This window comes from Ips typographus, linkage group LG3, assembly GCF_016097725.1.
Source record: "Ips typographus isolate SLU linkage group LG3, UJ_Ityp_2.0, whole genome shotgun sequence".
Classification (NCBI taxonomy): domain Eukaryota; kingdom Metazoa; phylum Arthropoda; class Insecta; order Coleoptera; family Curculionidae; genus Ips; species Ips typographus.
The window spans coordinates 16,939,553-16,961,681 of NC_138424.1; the positions used below are offsets into that span (position 1 = coordinate 16,939,553).

The 22,129-nt window shown below is 35.9% G+C and overlaps 4 protein-coding genes and 1 long non-coding RNA gene across 6 annotated transcripts in view; 3 read left to right on the forward strand and 2 right to left on the reverse strand.

Moving 5' to 3' along the window:
- Window positions 1–928: 928 nt before the first annotated feature.
- Window positions 929–1,582, reverse strand: LOC145725894 (uncharacterized). The gene is made up of 2 exons (XR_014177432.1): window positions 1,204–1,582; window positions 929–1,155 (listed from the first exon to the last, which is right to left on the reverse strand). It is a non-coding gene; the product is annotated as an uncharacterized LOC145725894 (long non-coding RNA).
- A 208-nt stretch (window positions 1,583–1,790) lies between these two features.
- On the forward strand, window positions 1,791–8,035 carry LOC145725780 (uncharacterized). Of its 2 annotated transcripts, none has more exons than XM_081974633.1 (7): window positions 1,791–2,740; window positions 3,423–3,641; window positions 3,901–4,053; window positions 4,110–4,190; window positions 4,248–4,983; window positions 5,044–5,272; window positions 5,374–8,035. In XM_081974633.1, the coding sequence occupies exons 1-5, from the start codon at window positions 2,670–2,672 to the stop codon at window positions 4,414–4,416; spliced, it is 693 nt and encodes a 230-aa protein (XP_081830759.1). In that variant the 5' UTR covers window positions 1,791–2,669; the 3' UTR covers window positions 4,417–4,983; window positions 5,044–5,272; window positions 5,374–8,035. The 2 variants fall into 2 exon arrangements, with proteins under 2 accessions (XP_081830759.1, XP_081830760.1); XM_081974634.1 differs by having other exon boundaries at window positions 4,257–4,983.
- A 4,353-nt stretch (window positions 8,036–12,388) lies between these two features.
- Window positions 12,389–16,336, reverse strand: LOC145725777 (tyrosine-protein kinase Btk-like). The gene is given in 10 exon segments (XM_081974626.1): window positions 12,389–13,173; window positions 13,175–13,242; window positions 13,295–13,490; window positions 13,546–13,833; window positions 13,891–14,062; window positions 14,590–14,789; window positions 15,344–15,472; window positions 15,546–15,611; window positions 15,851–16,151; window positions 16,200–16,336. Coding segments are annotated over 10 exon segments (1,467 nt in total). The 5' UTR covers window positions 16,216–16,336; the 3' UTR covers window positions 12,389–13,142.
- Window positions 15,409–22,129, forward strand: part of LOC145725779 (phosphatidylethanolamine-binding protein homolog F40A3.3-like) — a 276,881-nt gene continuing 270,160 nt past the window's right edge. The window contains exon 1 of the mRNA XM_081974632.1: window positions 15,409–15,412. The gene's annotated coding sequence lies outside the window, so the exon portion shown is untranslated. The remainder of the gene's footprint in view (window positions 15,413–22,129) is intronic.
- On the forward strand, window positions 16,403–20,552 carry LOC145725781 (52 kDa repressor of the inhibitor of the protein kinase-like). Its single transcript, XM_081974635.1, has 4 exons — window positions 16,403–19,331; window positions 19,387–19,535; window positions 19,595–19,779; window positions 19,844–20,552. Exons 2-4 carry the CDS (start codon window positions 19,414–19,416, stop codon window positions 19,954–19,956), a joined length of 420 nt encoding a protein of 139 aa, XP_081830761.1. The 5' UTR covers window positions 16,403–19,331; window positions 19,387–19,413; the 3' UTR covers window positions 19,957–20,552.

Genomic DNA, 22,129 nt, shown 5'->3' on the forward strand with positions numbered 1-22,129 from the left:
TCGACGCTACAGAGTGAACTAGGGCCGGAAATTGGCCTATCGGGGAAAAGTATACAAACACCCGGTCTAGCGAACCATGTAGTGTTTGTATAGAAACCTACAATGCCGGATCTATGGCGTAGCACCCGGTCTAGCGAGCCACGATGCTACTGAAGTAAAAGGGCCGGAAAAATGGCCGGGCTGGGACTAACGGTGCAAACGCCCGGTCTAGCGAACCATGTAGCGTTTGCAATGAAAACTGGTGACGTGAACGTTAAAGCAGCGCCCGGTCTAGCGAACCACGACGCTACAGGGTTGGAGTAAACAAGGAACGAACAACCGGTCTAGCGAGCCTCGGTGTTCAAATAACAGGTACACAGTGCACTAGGAGGGCTAGCCACTAAACAGGTATACTTACTGTGCTGCTGGGAGGTTGAGATGTTGCTCGGGGGGGCTATCGGTCGCAACAGAGAATGAACGAGCGCTGCACGCTAGTTTTATAGACCCGATTCCCCACTTTTGGGTAGTGGGCGGTACTCGCGTTACGCGTACTCGACGAAAAGGGTACGCCTACACAGCTACGTCAACTCGTGAATTATAATTACAAGGAAAGTCGTAAACCACTAATTTCCTATTACGCGCTATCATACTGCAGCGTTGTTGTAAACGCTGTAATTCTAGCAATTGTTTCCAACAAGAACGGTAAAAATCGGACTGGCCAATCCTGAGAAAATATAATAACTTAAAAATACGGCTTATCGTATTTTGGCAAAGTACTAGCACTGGTTACTTTACTAAACGGCTTCTATTAATAGTTCCCTTATCTGCATATCGCCGCAAAACCAACGGCACTAACGGACGGCTTAGTAAACAAAGCAAAAAATATTCCTAACTTCGTTACACTAAGATACCTTAACTTGTAAATCTAGGAAAAAAATCTGATCAGTGATTCCAAAAAATCCCTTTTATTTACATACAACATAGGTACAACAAACAAAACAGTTATGTTGTGTTGAACCTGTGGTTGAACTTAAACACATGAACAAAAGAAAACACAACACAAAAGTAACTAAACCAGATAACTTTGAAAGTGATCATTCCACGAGATTAACCAACCCAATTTTCAATGTTCTGACAGGTTTTGTCCACTACTGTAACTGTGATTCTCCTACAAATCTATTTGAATAGTTATTATAGTTTACTTATGATACTAAAAGTACCTACCTAATTCACCTGTTTAGAAAGTCCAAATTCTGATGTAGGTTGTGGATGTGGCAAGTCCAACAAAGTTTGAACAGTGATATCTACCTGAAAATAGTCATTAGTTTCACTTTATTTGCCTATCTTCAAACAAAGCCGCAAATCTATGTAAAACATTCATATTTGTTTATGATAAAATGCTGCTTTTTCTTAGGGATTTTAAAATAAACAAACAAAATAAGGTTCTTATGCTGGATAAATCTGCCAACTTTGCCCAAACTATTCATTACGTTTTGTTATTTATTTTAAGGTAGTTTGTAGAAATATAATAATATAACATATAATATGTACATATGAGTGTAGTAATAATACGTTTTTTGAATGAATAAAAGTATATATTTTATAATCATTATGTGTATTTTTGATATATGCAGATAACAAACAAGTATTGTTAAAAAATTTTCAAGTCACATTTAAAAAAAAAAAAAAAATAAATAATTTTTTTTTTATTTTAAAAATTATTTAATTTAAAATTAAAAAATTATTTTTTAATTATAACCCGTGGTCCATTGGCGGCTTATAAGCCCGGATAACTTTCATATTTCAGTTTTGACCGGCCGTGAAAGCCTTCATAGCCTAATATAATGATTTTATGAAAGATATATGAGTAATGAAAATAAAGCCATATAAATCAAGGGCAAATGCTTGAATATAAAGAGAAAAATCAAGTTGAAATTATTACATTGATCTGGTGTAGGTTGGTAAGAAAGACTATAATGTCTCTGGAGAATTTTCTACAATATGTTTTCAACTCTCATGGATGAAGAAATGAAATTCTATGAGTTAGAATGAGCCAAACCACAATTGGAAGTATTCTGTTATTATTTAATTAACGCACTTAATCACACCAAATGCACAGCACATGCATATTTCACATTTCCTCATACATTGCCAAAAGTCTGTGACAAAACCAAGGCGAAATAGGCTAAAATATTATTGCATACTTGCAAGCCCCATTCTATCAATGAGCTTCACCTCCATTCATGATTTTCGAATCAGATTATGAATGAACGTGTCATAGAGTATAAAACAAAGTATAGAGGCCTTTATTTACAAGTTTGGTTATTGGCAAGATAAACAAAGCCAAAATGCGGTGTTGTCAGTTGTATACAGCCAGTATCAAAGTTTATGCGTGGGTGTATGTTTCAATTACGTTTAAATCGATATTTAAATAAAAAAAGTATTGTAACAATTATTGTTGCTATTGATTACAGTAAAATTCGCCAAATAAATGTCTTTAAACATTACTAATATGTATAGAAAGCGTTGAGTTGGCAACATCGCGTAATGCTCGTTTTACAACTCCACTATTCCTCCATTCATAACTGTTTCTAGCCATTTTGTTTTGTGATTCTGATGTTTTGTCGTTCGGAGTGTGTTATCTTGTGTTTTTGAAGTGATTTACGGACTTTTGTGACTAAATACAAATCATGGTGCGGCAGTGTTTTATTTGTAAAACTTGTGATTACCAAGAAAAGGGTGCAAATTTATCATTTCACCGGTGAGTATATATCTAACCTAAAAACATGTGGTTGTCCATTGGCGTAGCGTGGGGATAACAGGGGAAGCATAATCAGCAGAACTAAAATGAAATGTTCAGTAAAACTATTGAATTTATGTGATGTTATTTTCTTTGCAATGATTTACACAAAATGTATAGCTGCTGCTGCTGGTGCACCTCATGATTTATGTTCCCGCAAACTTCCAAGTGCACTTTTTTCATTGTTTTTTAGTGCAAAAAGTTCCTCTTTTTGTCACTGTATGTACTATATTTGTTGTGCTTTTGTCATCAAACAAGTCGATTTGATAAAAAAAATGTTGTATGCAACCCATGCAAAAAATCCTTTTGCTCTTATGTGTTCTTGGCATGTTTTTGGTAAACTTTCACATTGCATGTAAAAAAGATGTACTTTTAGTAGTTAGAGTTATGGATGGCAAAATCTTTTGCAAAACATTTTTTCCACTACTAACATGATAAACATACTATTATTGACCCATTAGTAACTTGAGAAATTAGTTTTCTCTACCTTAATGGTCATTGTTGACTAGGTCAATAATAGAGTCTAATCTCTAGTTCTAGTCTGGCACAAACACAACAAAAAATAAAATTTGATTGGCCATCAAAAATATGGTTAATAGTGGAAAAAAACGCAACAATTTATATTGTAACCATTATTTTTTAGATTTCCAAAGGATGCAAATATATGTAGTATCTGGATGTCTTTATTGGGATTAAATTCTGATAACCCAGTTCCAAACCGTGCTGAGATATGTTCAAAACATTTTGAATCAAATGATTTTGTGGTTGGCTCAGATGGACGGAAAATTTTAAAAACTGGTGCTGTTCCATTACCAATTCACTCTGCATTTGAATCAGCAAGTGGTGAATTTAGTAGTTCAAGGTAATAGTATATCATTTTAAAATGTATAAATACTTTATGGCTGGAGTGCATGTCAAATAGGATTTCCTAGCAATGAACACAGCAATGAAATACCTATTGTTAATGTTTTGAATGTGAAATTTGCTTTTTTATTTGTCATAATGGGCACATTCTAAACATTTACAGCAGGTATTTCATTGTTATCTCATCCTAAATTTGTTTGTTTTTCCTGATAGGTAATTTATCATCTGTTGTTTTTTAAAAAAATGTAATTGTTTAGCTCAACTTCATCGATTATTAGTGAGGCTACTACCTCTGTTGCTTTGGGTCAACAACCCAAAATGAACATTATAAACTCAGAAGAAGCTTATTTGCAGGGGGATAATGTTTTCTTACAATCTGTGTCAGTAGAAGGAAGCCCTGTTAGAAAGCGGTAAGTTAATTACTTATTATAGTTGTTTAGAAGTTAATTTTTTTTAATACTTTTAGAATAAAACTGGGAGATGAAGTTATAGATATTCCCCAAGCTAAAAGCCATGATTTTGATGAAATTCCTGGGCCATCAAGAAGGTAAAGTTTTTTCATGATTTTTTTAATTGGCTGTTTTAACGATTTTAATTTTAACAGTGATGGTAGAGATGTCAATGAGCAACATAAATTGGTACCAATTCCACCAAGCTCATCGCCTGAGACATTGACAGCATCAGAAGTTGGTGAACAGTTAGATGAGCCCCAGATGCCAGTTAAAAGTTTGAGAAAAATCAAGATCGTAAATAATTCAATGCTAACAAATTAATTCAGAACTAACTTCTTAATACTGGCGTTTGCAAAGTTGCGGCTAAAACCAGAATTAAATCGGAGTTAGTCAAATAACGGTAACCGAAAAGTTCTAAAGTAAATTCGAAACTAATTGGAAAGTGGAAAGTTCCAAAAAGTAATCGTAGAAATTTTTTTTGTCCCAAGATTCCGAATAATTATCCTAACAAGAAATTAAACGATTTTCGGGGAGCTTTTGTTATTAGGCCCAAAAATCGATACTAACCAAAAGCAGAAAAAATCAGTTAACTTCAGTTCTTTTGTTTAATTGTCAACTTAAATCCGGAGCGATATTGCTGCCCCTCATGGAACTTTCTTTTCGCAAATTCGCATTAGAATAATTGTCCCGAAAACAAGCCGGACAAAAAGAAACGAACACTTTTATAACTCCGGATTTCTTTTAATTACTTTGGGAATTGGTCTGAAAGTTTTTTTTATGGCGCCATATTGGAATAATTAGTTTTTAATTTGCGCCCTCGACGAAAAACGACCGATCTGACGTTGATGGATTTCAGAAGAGATCAAGAGAAGATCTTCAAAAAAAGAGGTTTGTGGTTGAGTTGAGTTGAGTGGAAAATTTGTTTAGTTTATTATGTTTTTTTTTTAGAAAAAAACGATATGCTGGTGATCTTTCGAGTGAAGATTTTGGAACTCCCCGAAAAGCAAAAAAAAACTTCTATATCATAAAGAAAGCACTTGGTAGCCAACGAAGAAAAATTAAAAGTCTTCAGTCAACTGTGTGCTATTTAAGGAATAGAATTCGATCGTCCAACAGCTTATTAAAATATCTAAAAGAGAAGAACTTTATAAAAGAATCCAGCGAAAATATGTTACAAGTATGTTGTCTTAAGTTTTTTATGATCTATTTTTACCATAGACTTATAATACAAGTACTTTGTTTTATACTCTATGATTTTTACACAATAATTTATTTTAGGCTTCATTGTCTGGATCAGCCTCCCATCTCTTAGAAAGAATTTTAAATGGATCTACCACTCAGAAATATGATGCAACTTTAAGATCATTCGCCCTAACATTGGCGTTCTATTCTCCCCGAGGATATAACTTTGTTAGGGATACATTTAATAGGAAATTGCCTCATCTAAATACCTTAAGTAAATGGTACTCTGCAGTGGATGGATCCCCAGGTTTCACTAAGGAGGCTTTAGAGGCTTTAAAAATAAAGCAAAAAGAAGCTTCCAAGAAGAATAAAACTTTGGTATGTAATTTGGTCCTTGACGAAATGTCAATACGACAACAAGTGGAATGGGATGGACAAAAATTCTGTGGCTATGTGGACTTAAATACGGGAATTGACTCAGATCAGATTCCTGAGGCCAAAGAAGTTCTGGTTTTTATGCTTGTGGCACTAAATGACTGCTGGAAAATTCCAGTGGGATATTTCCTTCTGGATGGATTAAGTGCACCTGAAAAAGCTCGGTTGGTTAACAAATGCTTGGAATTTGTGCATGAAGCAGAGATCAAGGTCACATCTTTAACTTTTGACGGCGCACCAGTTAATTTTTCAATGGCCACAAATTTAGGGGGTAACTTCAAAGATGTCAAAAATTTAAAACCATATTTTCCGCATCCAATTACAAATGAAAACATTTATATTTTTCCAGACCCAAGTCACATGATAAAATTGGTTCGGAATGCATTAGGATCTTTGTTATCTATACAAGATCCTAATGGAGATCTGATCGAATGGAACTTTTTAATTAAGCTCGTGAATAAGCAACAGCTTGAAGGCCTGCATTTGGGAAATAAACTTAGGCTTAGACACTTAAACTGGGATAAGGAAAAGATGAAGGTAAAGTTAGCCACACAAACCTTCAGTAAAAGTGTAGCTGATGCACTAATATATTTAGAATGTGACCTGAAAGATGAGAACTTCCAAAATGCAGGCCCAACGGCAACGTTTGTACAGAAATTTAACGATTTATTTGATATCTTTAACTCTAGAAACAGATTTGCCAAATATAACTTTAAAAAACCATTTTCTCCGGCGACTGCTGAAAACATTTTAACTTTTATTGAGGAAATGATCGAATATATATTAGGTTTAAAAGTTACAAACGCGAACATGCTTATTATTAAGTCATCACGAAAAACTGGATTTATAGGTTTTTTAATTGCCCTCAATAGCTTAAAACACTTTTACCGTGATTACATATTAGAAAAAAAAATTTTAAAATATTTATTGACAAACAAACTTTCCCAAGACCATCTTGAACTTTTTTTTGGAAGTATTAGAGCGAAGGGGGGATTTAATAATAATCCCACTGCCAGACAGTTTCAGGCTGCGTATAAACGTTTGTTAGTTTATACGCAAATCACTGGACCTGAAACAGGTAACGTCGGAATCAGGGACAATCTTACCATTTTATCATGTGGCAGTGGTCAAAGACTGACCCAAAATGAAAATGGCCTCAATTTGTTACAAGATCCGTCCAGCATAGTTTTTGAAAAAACTCTCATCAATTCTATTGATAAAAATCAACTGTCGGCTGGAGCATGGAATTTAACTTTATACACAGCTGATGTAGTTGCTTATATTGCCGGCTTTGTAGTAAAAATATTGCGCAACTGTGTAACTTGCTCAAAATGTCTGACATTTCTTGAAGGTGAAACAGTTAATTCCATGCTTCAACAAAGGAAACAGTACGGTAAGTTAGTAAGGGCCTCTGAGCAAGTAATTGAAATTTGCAGAGTGGCAGAAAAATATTTCAGGTTTTATTGCAAAACAGAAGGTATTTTTAAAAAGACAAATAATCTAATTGTCGTATTAATTAAAAATGCATTTGAGTTATTGCCTTCAACAATTTTGGACAAATTTAACGATCATTTGTTTGACGATGATCCTGTAGAAAGCCATGCATTTTGGCTTATCAAATTAGTGCTAAGGAAATATTTTACCATAAGAATCCATCACGAAACTGCTAAAAAAATGGATGTTATTAAAAAAAATCGAGTTAGAAGTATCTTGACGAAGACCATTTTATTTAAACACCAGTAGCTTCAACTGATCATATCTCAACACTTATACTCTTAGCTTATTCCCTAGGTTAAACCCATTTAAACTACTATTGTACAACCAGGCCTAAGCAGCTCGTTAGATTGTAAGGTTCAATAATAATAAGTTAATTTTGTCTTTAGTTTATATTTACATTATATTGCTCATTTTCATTACAACTTTTATAGTTGTATTACAATATGTGGATAATTCTTGAAATGTAAAGGATTTTCAAGTGAACTGTTAATACAATGTGTGACTGAACTAGTGGACAATGACAAACTTCTTTCACATTATGATTCCGAATGTCACCAGTCATTGTCAACCTGATCTATCACATCCTATCAATACTTTATTCAGAAACTTGTTCCCTGCTTTCAAGAATTATAGCCCAGGTGGCATGGGTACTCAAGTCTATAAAAGAATTTATTTAAATCTTATTTTATAAATTAATAAACATAGAAAAACTTCGAAAACCTAGTATTAAGAGCCCTATAATTATAAGTTGCTATTATTTTAAATGTATATAGTTTATAAGCACTAGATTTGGCAATAGATAACAGAGAGTAAAATAATTTAAAAGTATGTTTTACATGTTTCATTTTTTTTGGAGTAGATACCTATCCTGTGTAAAAGAAAGTATTTAGCCGTTTTCAGTTAACCCAGTATAAAAAGTCCAAAATAACATAGTATAGAATGCAGAATCAAAATTTTGAATAGGAAAACTATGATATTTAAATTTTTAATTGATATGGTTAATTATATAAATTAATCCATTTAAACCAAAAAAACGGTACGCCACTGGTAGACTAAAACGCGTTCCGCGTAAACATTGCCCCCACCTGAACAACCAACAAACACGTGTACTGTCTCTGGTGGCCATATTTTTACGTCTCTCACGCCGCGCGCCCGCTTCTTTCTAAGTAGATGTTGTCCATAAACAATAAGACGATTTATGAATGACTCGCGGGGTCTATACTTGTATTATAAGTCTATGGAACGTGTGAATGAACTTCCATTCTTTATCAAGTTAGAGTGGAATAATGATAGAAGAAAACTGTAATAGTTTACAGTTTTTTTTTGCTGCAATATTGTCGACAAACAGATCAATTTACAGTTTCCTTCTGTAGCGACTGACGTCACACTCCGGGACTCCGGCAGGCATTTTGAGTCGGATGAGATTTAGGTTGCGTGTGGCAGTGTTGCCAACCGTAGCGGAATTCCGCTACTGTAGCGGCGTAGCGGCGGAATTAACATATTGTAGCTTAAGTAGCGGAAATTTAAATATATTCAGACAGTAAAAATAAAGCAGTGGTATGTATACTGTATGTATACAGTTAAACGTAAATCTGCAGTTTTACCAAAAAATTTTACTATTTAAACTACGAATTGAAGTTAAACTGAACAAATAAAACTAATTCTCAAATAAAATACCATTTAATCGCGCTTAGGCTACTTTTTTTTTTGTTGTATCGGAGTTTTGGCAAATGTAGCGGAATATTGAATAGCCGGTAGCGGCGAAGAACGTGAAACGGTTGGCAACACTGGCGTGTGGTTGTCCCCCAAGCGCGATCGATATTGTCAGGAAGGATAATAAATCAAATTTATTACTTGAGCCAGGTATGGGAGTTTTGATTGGTGGAACCAGTGTCTGGAATGCTATAAAAAGGAAGTTGTACCCTAGAGAGGGGTTCAGTTCAGTTCATTCCAATCAATCCAGTTTTGCTGTGCACCACGTCGGAGAAGGCAGTACCTAGCCAGAAGACTCCGCTCACGCCACAGAATGTAGTCGTCCTGAATTCTGCAACCCGCACCGGGTTTACAAATTAATTAAATAGTAAACCATATCTTGAACTATAATAAATCGCGAGTGCCAAACCCTCCAGAAAGCTGCCCTCATAATTGTTTAACAAATGTAAGTACAGATTTGTTATTGTAATATTTTGTGCATGTAAAAGGTATTGTTTAAAGTGCTACTTTTGACTTTTGGGAATTAAGTTGAAGGTTTTATTCGGATTCACTAAGTTGATAAACCAACCATTTTGTCAATTAGTTTTAACTGTCATTTAGTTATTAATAGTATATTATAAACCTAGGGACTAAAGTGGTTCTCTAAGGGATTAAAAGACACTTTAGTCACGAGGTTTATATACTATTTTATGCACTTTAGAATGCAAGAAATTAAAAATAAAAAAAATTACAAAACTAACAGTGGTTACAACGGTACTCTCGTATTACTGATAGTTGTTATTGATTGTTGTTGGCATGGTGGATTCACTTAAAATTTATTGTGCCCTGGAAGTGTTGCTATGGCACAAAACAAATGAGTGAGTCCAGAAAAATCGTATTTTTTGAAAATGAACATTGAAGAGGCCGCCCAATAAGAGGCCATCGCTAGCCTTCTTCCAGAAAAATCTCGCGAGGCTTACAAAAAACAGTTTCTTGTTTACCAAAAATGGTGCGATGAACAGAATGCAGAGAATTTTACGGATGAAAAGGTAGGTGCTCCTGGCTTACTTCCTGCAGAAGTCTAAGAAGCTCAAGGCATCTTCTTTATGGAGCCAATATTCCATGATCACAGCCACGATAATATCTGAAGCAAACGTCGACATCAGCAAATACAGTAAACTCCAGGCATTTCTAAAGAGACAGAATGACCATTATAAGCCGAAGAAGTCCAAGACATTGGATTTCGACCATATAAGGGATTTTCTTCAAAATGCTCCAGATGAACAATATCTAGCCCAAAAGGTAAGATTATTTTCTTTACTTTGAATATTTTCCTGATAGTACTACTAAAAATAACACCATTGATTATTTTTGTCTACAAAACTACAAAATGTACTGACAGGAGACAATTTTGTTGCAGGTGGTGCTGATTATGGGAGTCGCTGGAGCATGTCGAGGAAAGGAGCTCTGCCAGCTAGACTGCAACGATGTCTCGGATCATAAAAGCTTTTTTCTGGTAAATCTACAGGGTACAAAATCAGGAAAGGATCGCTTGTTTGTGATAAAAACGTCTGGCGAAAACTCTACGAATGTAGTGGAATTAGTGAGAAAGTATATTGGTCTAAGGCCACCTACAAAGCATACACAATTTTTTGTGTCTTACAAAAATGGGAAATGCATGACTCAGCCCATAGGAAAAAAATACATTTGGACAGCTACCAAGGAGAATTGCTGGCTAATTGAGACTACCAAACGCAAACCTATATACTGGGCATTGTTTTCGCACATCATCAGCTTCTTTACTTGCCGACTCTGGATCAACCATAGATGTGTTGAAAAGACATGGTGGCTGGAAAAGCAGTTCTGTTGCTGAAGGTTATGTTGAAAATTCATTGTATCAAAAGAAGAATGTTGCCGATTAAATATTCACCAATGTCTTCTCCGATGTTGATATGGCATCAGCATCAACCATAGGAAGATCAATTTCAGAAAATGAGACAACGGCAACGGCGACTGCTACGTATGTGCAGAATATGTTTACTACTAAAAATGTTGCTTCCAATTGTCCACCCTTCGTTAGCCTTGCAAACTGCACCAAAGTCAATATAAATGTAAATATATATAATAATAAGAACTAGATTTAAGTTATGTTTATGTTAATTATCCTTTTTCGTCCTTACACAATAAAATTTCAATAAAATCATTGTTTAATTTGGAAGAATTTACTTTAAATCTCCCAGGGATTTAAAGTAAATTCCAACAACCGCCAATTTCCACAACCGCCTATACAGTGCAGGCCAAAAGTTTAAATTTTCTCATTTTTGTTCGTGTTTTACGACGAAAGGGCTCAAGTTAGAGATCTGAAAAAAATACAGAAAACTAGTCCGTGATAGGTACTACAACTTTCATTAATACGATTTTTCAATCAAATCAACCGTACAGGCGCTAAAAAATCAAAACCGTTTTCCCATGTTAATCTCCTATGTCCAGGGTGCTCTTGGACACCTGGTATATACAGTGCCATCATTTCAAAACTTCTCACCCTCACTACCTTTTTCAGCAAGCAAAATTACTTGGGACCAAAAAAACACGTCAACTTAGATATCGAGGGGGAAGTTTAAAACTATAGTGGACTTTGTATTTTAGATTTCGCCCCCTTGCCCCTAGAGGTGTCCCCACTTAAAATTTTTAAATGGCATCCCTAGCTTGTAGCACATTATTTTAAAACCCTTAAAAACCCCGATTCATCACCGTTTAAAAAACTGAAATCGGTTAATCCGTTCTCGAAATAGGGTCAAGATGACACAATTTTTACTAAAACACATCAAAAACTCCTTGTCTGGAGCAGAACGTACAAATTCGTTGATTTGTTCTCTTGTAAATACCTTTGATTTTTTTGCTCTATATTCGATGTTTTTCTTCTTGATAAAACGAAGATATTTTGGCCATAAGGACGAAGCAGAATATTCTGCAGCGAGTTTTGCAAAATATGCTAGCAACACCGTTTCTTCTGCACCTTGAACTTGTACTTGGTTTCGCCTCACACAAAACTGTTCATATTCTTTCTCATACTGGACTCGATTTTTCCGGAAGCAAGTTCAACCTTATAGTGTTGGCTGCAGCCAATATATTATCAGGAATATCTAAATTTTGCATGATTTTAATGCGGACAACAAAAATTCAATGACATACAATTTTGTTGATTTTGTGTTGGCATCGCCGTTGCCAATGATATGATAAAGTTTTGAATGTAAGTCGATTATTAGCGATTTAACACCGTCTCGGACATTGCAACAATATCCACGACTATTATAAATCGCATAATAATAGCTATAATGCGCCACTGGAAAATTGAAATAATAATAATAGTCTGCATGGTTTGTTTTATTTTTACTAAAGTAGGAGAAGACAGGAAACTGGAGGGTGTTATTGGGTTGTGACTGATAAACTAAGAGTAAAACAATGCTTGTAATGAAACGACAAGCAATCAATACAATAGGTTTGTATTCAAATAATTGGTAAAAGAAATGTACAAGTAAAATCTATATAAAAACCGAGCTGGTTATAAAAAGGTAAAAAAGAGAGTCCCGCTCACGTCAAAACTACACGGTAATACACGAGTGTTGCGTCAAATTAAAAAACAAAAAAAAAATGGTAAAATCAGTATCAAATCCACGCCTACAATTAAATCGAGTAAGTAGCAATCTATATCACACCAACGTCACGAATCAAAACTAGTAAATTTGATTATTTACATTACAAATCCAAGCAAACGAGGATTATTGGCACTTTTTTTTTCAAGGTTTAGGATCACAAATCTGTCAAAAAAACCTCAAATTTCCTTGTCTACTACTCCCCCCGTTTGATATTACCGAAAGATAAAGCGATTTAGGATTTATTGTCTTTAATGGTTTTCTGCCCGGATTAAAAAATTTTGCAGAGTAGCTCTTGTAGACTTAATAAAACACTTTGGGAATTTTAACTGTTTAATTATATATGGTAAAAGTGCAAAATACAAAGAGTGAATAGACCGGCTACATAATTTTTATTACTTGTTTTTAGACTACTACTTGTTGACATTTAACGTACAGTGTTGCCACATAAACTAATTTTCATTGTTTTCTCTAATAAAAAACTAACGGACTAACCTACATACACTACGGAACCCAGCTGCACGAGGCTTCGCCCGCAGAAATGGGCAAAGTACCCCGCGTGACGGTTTCACACACGAGTCGCGCCAGTCAATCGACCAAGATGCCTTGCGACACATTCTAGTGTATCTTTGAGAGAGCGAAATGAGGGTTGGTTTTCCGGTAGCGGAGACCAACACTTTTTCATTACCTAACCACACAAATACTGTTACTATTATTCAAAAAAAATTGGCTAAACATACATCATAAACCTCCTTGAAACAGGCTTTAGGTTTGTCCAAAATGATTCCTTTTTGAACTCGTTCCACTACTTCAGAGTTTTTCATTCGGCCGTACGGCGTTTTACCGCACGTAAACACCTCCCACATCAGATCGCCGTAGGCCCAAACGTCCGATTTTGAACCTCCCGATGACGTGTATTGACCATCCAAAACGTACCTGAAATATCGTTTTGTTTTTAAAATTCTTGACATTTGGTGTACTGTGATATTACCTAGCCAATCCAAAATCAGCTACTTTAACAATATTGTCAGTGCCAACTAGACAGTTCTTTGCAGCTAAGTCACGATGAATATAGTTGTGCCGTTCCAAGTAGGCCATGCCCTTGCAAACCTGTATGCACATGTCCAATAGCAGGCCCTGATTGGTCGACAAAGATTGTTCGTGTCTGCGCAAGTAGTTCAACAAAGACCCATGACGCATGTACTCAATCACAATGAAAATTGGTCGGTTTTTGCTGCACACCCCGTACAGTTGGACTACGTTAGCATGCTGCAGTTTTCTGGTAAACAGTTCAAAATTAAATAAGAAAAAAAAAACACCACTAAAAAGCTGTTACGTCATGACTTTAGCTTCTTCAATAAAGTCGTCCTCAGACATGGTGCCCTCCTTCATCATTTTAACGGCAACGTCAATTGTCCCGCGCAATTTTCCCCTGCGCACCACCCCGAAATGACCCGAACCGAGCTCCTCCAACAACATCAGCTCGCTACGATCGATTTCCCATTTGTCTAAAAATCTTTAAGGTTATTTTGATCGTTCTAAAGCAGGTTTTACACCGCGCTTTGATGTCAAAGAAATTCATAAAGCTGCTTCAATGACGAATTATATCAAAACAAAATTGAATGTCAAATTTACCTTCAAATAAAAAAAAAACTTGCCGTTTAGCGTAATGCCAACTGCCAACAGACAAAAACGAAAAAGTGAGAGTGAAAGCTGCAAAATTCAATACATAAACACAGTATTCAGGATGATTATGAAATTTCAAAATAAAAATATCAAAAATACCAGAAAAACAAATAATCTGTAACTATTACCGCCTAAACACTAAATTCACTTGGTTGGTTGGGTTGGTCAAACTGTTTTCATTGACAACTTTGACATAACAGTTTGATAAGTGTAAAATCAAATCACTTTATGCTCCAAGAAGTTCGTGATTTATTTGAAGCATAAAATTTGATAAAATAAATGTTTCCAATTTCTTTGAATTAAAACTGTTGGTGTAAAACCTGCTTAAGGGGCACTACTAGGCAACTACCATGACTTAGACCGGCAGTAGCCGGCGCAGGCCTGTAACAAGGGCTGGTTTTTAGCCGGGAACCCAAACCGCCGCTGTTGTGCTTGTGGTAGTTGATCAGCTCCGAGATCGAGTTGTAACAATGTTTTTCCGATGTGGTGAGGAAAAACTCACCCTTTGAGTTCTTTTTGATATGGTAGTGTTTGACGTGTGGTAGAGAACTGTAAAAGTACGCAATCAGAAGATTACTAGAAAACTACTACATTATCTACGTATTCTACCCAATTTCATTTGGTATATCTGAACTAGGCAAATTAATTTGTTTTCACATAAAATAAACACAATATTTATACTACCAATTCTTAAAAACACTGTATTTCAGAACTAAATAATAATACTCTTTAAGGCTTATACAAGGTGAGCTAAGACCAACCAAAAGTATGTTTATAATTCAAAAATTACCGTTTTACAGTTAGGCGGATGTTAGTTTTTAACTAAAACACCCTAGTATACCCAGGTGTGTAAGTTTCGAATCAATTCCTTGCTTATTAATGATATGAACAGAAAAACATAATTCATTTATGTAGTACAGAGTAGCGTACAGAGTTGGACTGTATATTTTGACACCTTGTGGCGATTTTAGATTTGCTATATGGCTATGGCGTCTCTTTTGAATCAAAACAATAGTAACTCTAAAACGGCTAACTAAACGTCAACGGTGTTTCAGTGTTCAATAACATTTTACGGACGTTTGACAATTTAAAAATCAACTTACATTTTGGTGTAGAATGACAAGGTGTACAATCCTTTAGTGGACGAATTCCGTACAACAAAACAACCTTCCTTGTCTTCGTGTTTGAGTAACGATTCGGACCGTTGCCTGGACATGTCATTCACGTACCAACTGAAATTTCAAATATTAATTTTTGACGCTGATTGTACTGTGACTGTGACTGAACTGTAAACGGATAACTCACTCGTATTGCTGCAATCCGAGCAATTCTTTCTCTTTCACATAGTTGCTGGGGATGAAGCCCACATTGCTGAAATGTGCAATTATTATAATATTTCAGCGACTACAGTTAGTCTAGCGATTGTAACCGGTCGCATTAATATGATTAAGGTGTTATAACGGTACAACACACAATGATAATTACTAATGCAGCACCGGTGATAATAATTTACAATTTCTATTTGTAAATTCCAAACGAAAAGGTCAGCGTGTGCATACATACATTAATGCAAAATTTTGGAAAAAACTAACTGACACAAGAAGACTTACCCTTTAGCGTCTCGAGCTTTCCACCAGTGTTGTTGACTATCATCCATCACCTCATATTCCATGTTCTTTTCAAGGCTTAAATTTCCACATTCAATGGCTTTGTAATTGTAGAGGGCGACTACCACTTTGGTTCTAACCACCCCCGGTTGACTGTCCTTCTGTTTGACGGAGGGGGTGCCGGGAGTGCAGCCGCACGGCATGATGGGACTGGGTTTGATCGTTTCCCGGCAACAGTACCATCTGCACCCGTTCCAAGGGCCCGGATGATAATAACTTCGGATGTTTCGATTGTAGGCACACACTAAAATCAAATTGTTCCTTCCTCTTTTTAACGTTCACGGTCTCTTACCTCTCCTGATGTCCATAATCCAATAAATCCTATCGACGTTGTTCAAAGCTAACAGAAACAACGTGTAGTCCTCGTCTTGATGGTAGCCGACCAGAAACGGGTGAAAATCCCCTTCGATGCCCACTTCCTCGTTGGTAAAGAACGATTGGGCCGCTTCCACTGTATGCACTCGTTCCAGTTCCACTCGGCCTTTTTCCTTTCGTTTCTGGAAGAAATTTCAATTGGTGACATAATATTAAGTAGAAAAATAGATTTTTTGGCACTGCAAAGAAAAAACTCCTTGGCCCAGATGAAAAATCGAGTCGTGCGCAATAGCGTTCCCTTATCGACACGACGGTTGAAATTACAAAAGGGGGAGATTGTGACTTTTTCCCTCCCCCATTTTAACCCACACGAATTTAACAATGAAGGGTGGAAAGTGTGTTTGAAATGTTTTGTTTGTTTATTTGTTTTTTTTTGTATAGTTTTATCCAGTTCAGTACTTCCAGAACTCAATATTAGGTGACTGTAGACAATCAAACCGATGGATGAAAACCAGGGCAAATCAAAAGAATGCTGGAAACTATTGTGGGTACCATCAAGGTGGACATCAACAGACAAGTTATAGTGGAAACCGATCAGGAAACCCTAACCAAAATACAGAATGTCCTAAAAGAAGAGAACAATGTCATGTTACTGAAGAAGACATTGCGTTTATTACCACAAACATGGACAACTCAGATTTAGTGAACTGCAGTAATGTTCTTGACTGTAAGTTTGTAGTGGATAGTGGAGCTACAAATCACTTAGTTAATAGTGATCTGGGAAAGTTTATAACTGACAGAAAGCAAGTACATCATAAAATAAGAGTTGCAATACTTGGAGTAGTGGTTGAAGCACATTGGGAAGGAAATCTTAGCCTGAAAACTAAATGTGGACAAAAAGTAACCCTAGAAAAAGTTTTGGTGTGTGAAAATTTATCACACAATCTGCTTTCAGTGAAGAAAATTGAACAAAAAGGATTATCAATTTTATTTAAAAATGGTGAAGTATCAGTAATCAAAAATAATAAAATCATTTTACAGGGAAATTTGTTTGGAAGTCTGTATGTTGTTGATTTGTGTGTAGAGTTTTCCTATTCAGCAAACGTCACAGAAAATGATCCTGATTTATGGCACAGGAGAATGGGAGGAGATGGTAGCTACGAGCCTAAATCTCAAAGCAGCATAGTGTGCGTTGGGCATAAATCTCATCGAACCTACTGTTCGTTTGATGCAACGTTGCCAATTGTAATAATAAAAAGTCTTTGTGATGGTTATTTTTATAATAATGTGTAATTAATCTAGTATTAATCTTATATTTAGACTTATATTGACAATAACTATTAATATTGTCACGTTTAATTTATGAGCCCTTCTGGGTTCATCAATTAAACTGACTCACGACGATAAACGTCGTGCCGGGATCTCAGTTTTAAGGATGGAATCAAACACTGAGGTTTCTGTTAAACACTTAAATCTATTAACCAAACATTTATAAATGGATCGGTACAATACAGTCATAAACACACTAAAAGTTGACAATTTAACAATTGTACTTACATAGATTCATAAGCTAAGGACCTCGGCATTTTCTGGCGGCTGGCTTGGTCACTTTCGTGTTGGAACAACTTTGGAGAATGGACTACTTAACTTGATCTTCTTGACCGAGGAGAGTCGACATCTCGACTTCCTGGTTCAGCTGGTCGCACTACTGTCGATTGGTTCACACTCATCTATACTGCTGAAATCGGCGTGTTTTATACCCGATTGATCGGCTGACGTAGTTTGTTATTGTTCGTCGCCTATTTTTCATATTCCTGCAAAGCAGGTGGTGGTGACTCATCACCGATATGATGCACTCGGTGCATCATGGTGCGACCTTGCCTCGTGCGCTTAATATTTCGCAATCCTCGAATATTCTTATGTTTTAAGTCAATAAGTCCATCTTTTGAATTAATGGATTTTCCATTCGTGACAATATTATTCAATGAGTAAAAAGAACAAGTATCAGGAGGTAACAATAATACAAATTATAACTCGTTTGTGCATTAAGCGAGGGGGACGGAAGTTGATTGCGCAGATTGCAGAAGTTCATTGAAAGTTTGGAGTTTCAAACCCGCAAAAATTTGTTGTTTGTATTTGTTGTAGTATAGTGTTAGTTTGTTTTGTTTGTTTTGTTTGTTTTGTTTGTTTTGTTTGTTTGTGGTTCTTTAACAGTTGAGTTTTGCAAATTTAAATTAAGTTGTACAGTGGACAAGATTAACAAATATTGACGGCCGCCATATTACTCCCCCCGCCTCCCCCTTGTTTCTGTCACCCACTTGGTTTGCTATTGCTCCTTCCTGCTATGTTTACATTTTTTTTATTCATTGATATTATTAATAACTATATTGACTTAAATAAGCCATTCTTTGAATATTATTGACGTATTCACATGCAAGGACTTAAAACCAATAAGGATCATGGGAGAGGCTAACTTGGTTAGCAACTTTACTATGATTATTTGGTAACATAAGTTATGTTTCAAAGTTCTATTTTCATTTTATTTATTTGATAATATGCAATGTATATATTTACTTTCTGAAATGATCGATTAACAAACATTAATGAGTTATTTATTCTCAAGAATCCGAACGATACTTACCCCCATTTGCATCGCCGTATTGTAAGCCGAGCTTAAGTTAAGTGTGGGTCAGACTGTGACAGTTTAGGTGAAAAAAGTCACACTCTGAACTACACTTAACTTAAGCTTAGCTTAAAGTACGACGGTGCAAAAGTATCTAATTAAGTAATTAAATAAAATGATTTTATAAGTTATAGGTTAGGTTAGTTACGAGCAATATAGTAGATATTGGTATTGGGCTGTTCGGGTTAAGTCTAATTTTTTTAAAAATGTTAGTGTATTTTCTTGAGTATATCATTTGCACTCTCAAGTTATAGGTACATAGTTGACAAAGTGGCATCGTCGCAAACATCCAAGCGCGATCGATATACTTAAAAATTTTCGAAGTACACGTTTAGTCGCGAAGATGGCGCTTGGCCAACAGGGGACCTACGCAATGGGGGCGCCATCTTCAACTTAAGTGATAATTTTTGCTGTTTTATAAAACGTGTACGGGCTATTTATTAATATAGTGTGAATACTGTAAATTTGCTTTGGTCCCTAGTGTACATAGTGCTCTTTTCTACAAACAATGGAGTCTCAGCAAAAGATCCGATCCAGTGGGACAAACTGTATTTACAAAGGATGCATGAATAGAAAAAGCAGTTCTGATTTAAGCATCAAATATTTTAGAATTCCAAAAGATGAAGTAAAGTAAGTATTCAGAATTTTCTTAAAAAATACACAGTTTAATTAACACTGCATTATGGCAGATGTTTTCATTGGCTGAGGCAATGCGGCCGTGAAGACCTCTTGGGCACGAGTGCTGAAAAATGTTACAACAATTATAGAGTTTGCAGTGTTCATTTTGATTTAGACATGTTCAAAGATGGTCGAGATAAATCTTCAGGCCTATTATTCAGTGCCGAGCCACGCAAATATACTATAACTGAAACATGTAAGTGAACCACATTTCATTAGTGCAATATAGAGTTAGCAAACTGATATTTTTTACATTTTAGATCAGCAGGTCCAACCTGGACTCGACGCTGGTTGTTCAAGCAAGGGACAGAAAATAATATTCTCCAGAATATTGAAATTCTTCCACCACTTCAACCTCAGTCTACATTTGTAACTCCACCCTTATGTTCACCTGTAGAAACCCAAACTGAGAATGTTCTAAGTTCTTCAACTCCGCGAAAATCTAAACTGCAGAGTGAAAATGCAATTTTAAAGACAGAAATTGAAAAGTTAAAAGATGACTTAGAAGTATCTCTTAATACTTTATATACCATGTAATTGTTATTAAATAAAATGTCAAACAAAGACTAAGGATATTTTCGGGTTTCATCTCTATCTCAGCAGTCAATTCTGAAAACGCTATTTTCTAATCCAAAACTCTCTGCTGAAACTATGATTTCAGAAATGGCAACACCGCATTGCCACAAATTTTGTAAATACCGGCAACGTCCTTGTACTACCAGTTTAAAGAGCCGAGGTCAACGAAACGGGTCGGCAAACATCAAAGCTTTTAGGCCCAGTGTCTTCTCTTTATGAAATTAGTTACTCTTTGCTTTAGCCTTGATTCAGCTTAGTGAGGCAAAGTGAAACTAAGACAAACAATGCAAATTTGTGGAGTTATTTTTAATATGCCAGAAATGATTTAAGTTAATCATTTAATACTTGCGTTTGCATACTAATAACATATTTTTATTTTCACAGAAATCAATGAAGGAAAAGCATTAGATTGAGGACATTACATCCAATTTTTGATAAAACAATCTTCTCCAAAAGGATTTGAAGTTAATTAGAAATGGTTAATGTTTCTGTATTTTTGAAACAGGCAAATACGTTCTACTTTCCATAAAATGAAAACTAGAGCGTCTTATACTTGTGGAGTTCAAACTTTTTAGTTTCAGTACCGGATTCCTGCTTATTTTTACATGTCAATTAACCTTATAAAGTAATACCCCAGCTAGCATGGAACATAACGGGATATTTTGGGATGTTCGTTTTAAATCGGCAATGTAACATTTCATTACAACTTCGCTTAGAAGTCACATAGACATTTGAGCAAAATTTTGAAATATTGTCACGAATAACATAAATTGCACTATGTTCCGTTACCTAGTCGGGCCCCGGTCTCCCCCAGTACAATGTTTGTGTCAGCAAGGTTAGCGTAATGAGGTCGCTGACTAGTATAAAGGATGCACCGTAGCTCGGCTAAAGCACCGAACTCTGGGGTCACGAGCGACAGTCCGAACTTTCTAGTGCCCGGACGGCTCGTTACCCTGTTGCAGTGCCTTAAGTAAGTCCTTTGGGCGTGCCGGACATAGGGGCACCCAGCTCGTATCGAGCGGGTACCGCTTGGCGGCACTTCAGGAGGGCTTACGCACATACACCCACACCCACACACCCCCTCTTGGACGCTAAGAGTAAGACAGTGCCTAATAAGAAGACTTACTTGAGCTACATCTTGTTTCTCTTCCTGCGCTACCACCCCCAAAACGTGACAATATCCCTACAAAAGAATTCCGTAACATTGTAATAAATATTGCATAAGCGCAACAATTTCGTTACAATGTGCCTTTGATTAGTTTGTATTTAAATGCTGCATACTAAGTACTATAGAAGTTCCGCGAGAGTTACAAAGAAAAAAAGAAGGAAGGGTCTGTGGTAATAATAACCTCGCTTTCTGTCCGTTCCCTGGTTCCCGCTCAATTATTGTATTATTGACGGTTATCGACCGACGCCGTGTTTCTTGCCCACGTTTTGAAAACAAAAGTTGGTATTGTCTTCTTTGTGTTTGTGTGCAGTTGTGAAATAGTGTTCAGAGTGTTCAGAGAGAGGTTCAGAGTGTACCTATAGTTATTTGATAAGGTAAGAGCAACATGACCTCCCGCCGTAAATCTTTAAGCTGTCTGTCCGATCACCAAAAGCGAAGATTGAGACAACAAATTGTCAAAGGACTCTCTTATGCCTCTCATACTCAAGAGTCTCTAAGTGAACCACAAGAAATGCAGTCTTCAAATCTTACAAATCTCGTTACAAATAATCTTAGTAAACCAGCTGAAATTCCATTTACTACTGGGGATTCATCAACGAATTTATCAGGGACCAACAAAATTTCCGATTTTGAAAATGTTGTTTTATGTCGTGATCCATCTTCTGATTCACATAGTAACAATCAAGACTTTGATAGTGATGTGGACAATTGTACTTGTAATGAATGTGTTAATCTTAAAGTTTTAAACAAAGAAAATTTATGGTTTGACTTAAAAATCTGGGCAACTGAATGTAATATTCCT